General features: G+C 37.1%; 1 protein-coding gene across 1 annotated transcript in view; it reads left to right on the top strand.

Annotated features, from left to right (window-relative positions):
• Hpse2 (heparanase 2 (inactive)) overlaps positions 1–5,376 on the top strand; it is a 905,948-nt gene that overhangs the window by 725,440 nt on the left and 175,132 nt on the right. The window contains exon 7 of the mRNA XM_023709036.1: positions 2,553–2,646. Coding sequence (XP_023564804.1) covers positions 2,553–2,646 — 94 coding nt within the window. The remainder of the gene's footprint in view (positions 1–2,552; positions 2,647–5,376) is intronic.

Genomic DNA, 5,376 nt, shown 5'->3' with positions numbered 1-5,376 from the left:
GAAGAAGGAAATGAACTACTTCTAAATTAAGAAAATTAAAATGCTATCCATTGAATGGACAGTTACAGAGAGCCAACTTCCCTCTGCCTCCTGCCTACTAGGAATCCAGAGTCTGTTCTTGCTGTTTTATATTTGTCTTATTCATATTTTATAATGGATAAGTATGTTCTCCTCTGGAGAGTAATTTTCCCTGTCTACTGAATTCCATAATCTTTCACCCAGCTACCTTGGCCTACTTAACATGGTAGATTTGGTTATTAAATACATTATGTGCCAGATTCTATGATCAGTATTTTCCCTTATTTGATTGATGCAATAACCCTAAGAAACTACTATATATATGGATTTGAATTTTTTAAACCCATCATAAAAAAAGGAAATCCAATATCACATGTGTAGTAAGTGGCAAATCAGATAGAATAGGGTATTTTTTTTAAACTCCAGGTTCTATTGAGAAAAAGAATAAAAGAAAGAACTGGAAGAGTGAAGGGATTTTCAACCACCTATGTGGTGAGCTTGTGAAGATATTCACAGAGTCTTCCATATTGAAAAATATATTGGCATTTTTATCTCAATAAGAATTATATGAGTTCACAGCAAGTATTATAAACACTGATCTTTGATATAATGAGGAACTAACAGAAGAAAAGGAAACTATAGAATGTTTGATAGCAAAAGAATAATTACAGTGCATTTGTTTGCCATAAGCTTAGTCTCCATATAATATATTACAAATAATCATGGCTTCAACTGTGTGTTAAATTTACATTGCATAAATCTTAGATTTTTAAAATTGCTCTTAGTGTATCTACTTTTCATGGAATGTAGCATCTATCTTAATGCCTTAAAAAATCGGAGTTCCTAAAGGTGTCATTCTAACAGGAAGAGGTTTCTAAGATATCTTAATAATGGATTTACCTGGCAATGTATGTTTTACATAATGAATTTTTACCAAATCTGAGTTTAGTGTCTGTTCCAGGGATGAGGTGAAATACAGTATCACTGTATGTTTATTTCATAAAGTAACCCTTCAAATATGTACTTTCTAACACAGCATTTCCACATTTTTAGAATTCTATACCCATACATAATTCATTAATCAGTCCCATATTATTTATTACCCATATTTCTGAGCTAAAAATTAGAAAAAAGACTAAAAGTTGTTGGGTGCCTACTGTATACCAGGTGTTTTGAGCTCATCATCTCTTTAATTTGCAATTAATTCTTAGGAACAGGTACCTCTTTTAAGTATAAGAAAACTGAAGTGCAGAGACCACGTTACTACCCAAGATCATATATTAAATAACAATCTTGAATTGGAATTCAGTTGTCTCTGCCTCTAAAGCCATATTTTTTTCACATGCCAACCAACCATTTAGTGGAACTGCTTTAAGGAAGCATGAGCATCCCTTATTTGCTGCCACAACACTGGCTCACTTCAACCAGAACACCAGCTTTAAAAAAAAACATAAAGCCTAACCATTCCAATACATCATATATTGGTATGGGAATTTAACATTAAAAAGAAATTTTACATGGTTCCTTAAAATGTACTGAGAGGTTGATACTTTATTAAAAATGGAAAAATCTATCATTAGCCATGAACCAAGGTGATACTTCTGGGTTAGAAAAGACACCCAGGAATTATAAACATTTTTAAAATAACTCAATTCAGAATTTGACAAAAATGAGAATACAAGAGTTTGAGATAATGAAGGTCACCTAAACTGAGCCCATCTAGTTTAAACCTAAAAATAAAAAGCTCATGAAGGGAGTCCCCAGAAAGCTATTTGAATTCAAATCCAAAGGCCTATTTAGATCACATGCTCAGTACATAGTGTCAGTACAGCTTGATGTTTCACTTAAGCTACCTAATGGAAAACAGACCAAAAGAAGAAACCAACTCTACTATTTTAGAAAAGTGCTCTAGGGCTTCAATTTGTGCCATTTATTAATTTGTTTGTTTTTCTGTTCCATTTACTCATCCCAAAGATAGGAGGAGCTGGTTCACTATAAAGTATTTTGCTGGTAAAGTGAGCTAGAAACTGAAATCATTTGAGACCCTCTCACTTGTGCTGAGTCAGATTTTTGCTCTCATATTTATTTTTTTATTTAAAGTTGCAGAAATCTATCAAAGGGTTTGAGTAATCCTTTGACACTGTCACATACTTTTATTACTTCAGGGTAGGGATAGAGATGGGCATGAGATGAGTAGTAAGTCATTTCTCAAGGAAAAGAGGAAGTTTTCCCTGTTACACAATTTGTGTTATGGAATTTTTGTCAGTTCTCATAGAGAAAGTAATGGGTTTTGTATGACAACAGTTTAGAATATAACAGCACTTATCCATAAATGGACATGGAATTGGGTATAATTTTTAAAAAACACACATATTTTTGTTAGAAAAGAACTTAGGATCAAAACCTTTCAAGACCTGAGAACTCAGTAAAACCCTAGGTTGTTCCCTCAGACAACACATAGCTTTAGCTAGAGAAGTACACTTGTAGTTTCCTGCTCAAGATTTTGTCTGATTCTTATTTTCTTTTCATTCCAGTTGCTACATTGATGGCCGGGTGGTCAAAGTGATGGACTTCCTGAAAACTCGTCTGTTAGACACACTCTCTGATCAGATTAGAAAAATTCAGAAAGTGAGTAAAAGTATCCTGGGATAAGAAATGAGTTTGAGGGTAAGGTAAGGCAGATGCCACTGGGTCTCCGCTGGACTTCAGCACTGCGGGATCCAATGAAGAAAAACAGTACAGTAGTGCAATCCAAAATGGCATGGGCCCTCAAAAGTGTGCTAAACCAGTCAGTGGACTAATTTAGTTATCATATGCTCAATTCACATTCACACACTTGGATCCAGCCACCTCCAAAAAAGACTTATAAGCATGTGTGCCTTTAGAGGGAGATATTTAGAAATCGCCCATAACAGAAGGAACAAGTTCTACTGTTATAAAGCACAGTAGGGTCATTATAGTTCACAATGGTATACTGTGTAGTCTATGAGTAACTAGAAGAGCATACAGCTTCCAAACATAAAGAAATCATAAAGAGATAGAAATGCTAATTGTGTATGTATTGAAATATCACACAGTACCTGATAAGCGTGTCCGATATTGCAAGTTAATTAAAACAAAATAAAATTTAAAAAGAAATAACTTCTTTTTAAAGAATATTTTATTTAATTATTTGGTATGGGATCTTGCCATACAGCTCGGACTCATAGTGATCCTCCTGTCTCAGCCTCTCCAGTGCTAGGATTACAGACATGGGCCACCACACCCAGCTTTGGGGCCAGCAAAGCACACTGGGGGTACTGGGGATCAAACTCAGGTCCTTGCGCTTGCCAGGCAATTGCTTAGACTGCCAAGGTATCTCCCCAATCCTAAAAATAAGTAATATCATAAGAAAAATATATATAGTTTTTAAAAATCAAGTTTTTCTTAATCTCTCTAACCTCACCCTTCATTAAAAGTTAAATGCAACTATGAATTGTTATTTTTAAACATTTTAGCTTACAAATATTTTAATGGTTTATTTCTAAATTATGAGTTTATAAGGAAAGGATAAGTTTACTTTGTTTTCTTTTTCATGGGGGTTTATTTTTAGGTTAAGTTAAAGAAAGAATGATTATGTTTATTTAGTGAAATTCTAGTCTTGGGCCTTGACATTTCTGAGCTATACTTATATTATTCCTAGAAGTCTTAAAATCAGCCAAAAAATTCTTATATCTGTGAAAAAGGAGGGACTATACAATATTAAGCAATTGGATATATGTCTTATCAAAATCAGATTTTTAAACATATGTGATGGGATATGTAGGAGTGGGGCCAAAAGTGCCACTGAAGGGGGAAGAGTGGGTCTCCTAAGAAAAATAGGGGCAGCTAGATTTAGCAGGGGGCTGATACTTCTTGTTTATTATAAACATGCCCAAAGATCCCCTTATTCTTGTTATCTTTTGCTAGGCAATAAATTATTCCCAAACTCAGTAGCATAAAGCAGTGATTTATTATGCTGATGGACTGTATGAATCAGGAACTCCTGGAAGACAGAGCAGGAATGATTTGCCACTGCTCTATGATGACTGAGGCCTCCGCTGCAATGCCTGCAGACTGGGATAACTCAAAAGTTAGATCCTAGAATTGTGAAAAACTTGTGTACTCACATATCTGGCAGGTAACGCTAGCTATCAACTAGTACCTTAGTTGGGGCAGAATACTTACGCATGACTTTCTGTATAGTCTGGACTTCCTCCCAAGGTTTTAAGTCAGCCAGATGCCCATGGTGAAAAACCAGGTTGAAGCTGGGTCACCTTCAGCTACTTAGTCCATTCATTGAACCAGTAACCAAGACCCATGGAATTTTGAGAAGAAAAGAAATTAACCCCTTTCTTAATGAAGGAGTTGCAAGATTCTGGAAAAGCATACAGGAGTGGAACTATTTCTAGTAGTAATTTTTGGAAAACACTATCTTCCACATTTTCATTATTTCACTCAGTGGGCCTTAAAGTCATTCCCCTGATTAGTTTTCTTTTACCAATTCTCTTTCTGGCTCCCTGGCCAGATATTTCCTTAAATGGGTATCTGCTGGAAGTGTTTCTGGAACACAGACTCTGATATTTTACTGCTGTGGTTGCCTTTCCACATCTACAGCAGCTTGGAGCCAGCTGTGCAGGACGAGAGGACCTCTCAGCACATCCCACACTCTGCCTGCCCTGGGAGATGAGAGCCGGGGCCAGAGCAGGGCCACCACACTTTGACTTTTGAGAAGGTGCTTTGGTTTGTCCCAACATCTTCAGCTTGGAGAGTGAAGGTCAGAAGAATGAAGGCCCTACAGCCTGGAGCAGGCGGGCTCATTCTTGCAGGCTCACAAAAGCAGTTCAGAGATGGGCCAAGGTTTTAATGTTGGGGTACCAGGAGCCTCCACCTAAAATTGAGCCTGAACCTTTGCTTCCTCTTTTATTAGTCAGTTTTCTCAGCACTGAGACATTCCTGACACCCACGACTCCAAGGAGGAGAGGTTTAATCTGGCTTATGGTTTTTTGGCTCTAAGACAGAACACTATGGTGAAGAGCAGGTGGGGCAAAGCTACTTAGTTCATGGCAGCCGGGGGCAGAGGAGCAGAAAAACACCAGAGGCAGGGCCAAGGAGCCAGAGACCCTAAGGCCACACCTCCATGGCCTTCCAGACCACCCCAGAACCAAACCTCTGAATGGATCCCAAAGCCAAGCAAGTTTTTACTCCAGTGGTGAATGCAGGCAGGAGACAGGAAAAGAAATATTGTGGGACTGTCCTGCATCAAGGTTGTATATGGTGAGATTTTTGGATTTACGTGTAAACATAAGAATTATATAATTCTTTATGCCTATTTTTAAA

This window comes from Octodon degus, unplaced genomic scaffold (genome assembly GCF_000260255.1).
Source record: "Octodon degus isolate 3935 unplaced genomic scaffold, OctDeg1.0 scaffold00010, whole genome shotgun sequence".
NCBI classification, from domain to species: domain Eukaryota; kingdom Metazoa; phylum Chordata; class Mammalia; order Rodentia; family Octodontidae; genus Octodon; species Octodon degus.
The sequence above is the reverse complement of the archived record's forward strand: the minus strand, read 5'-3'. Positions and strand labels throughout refer to the sequence as shown.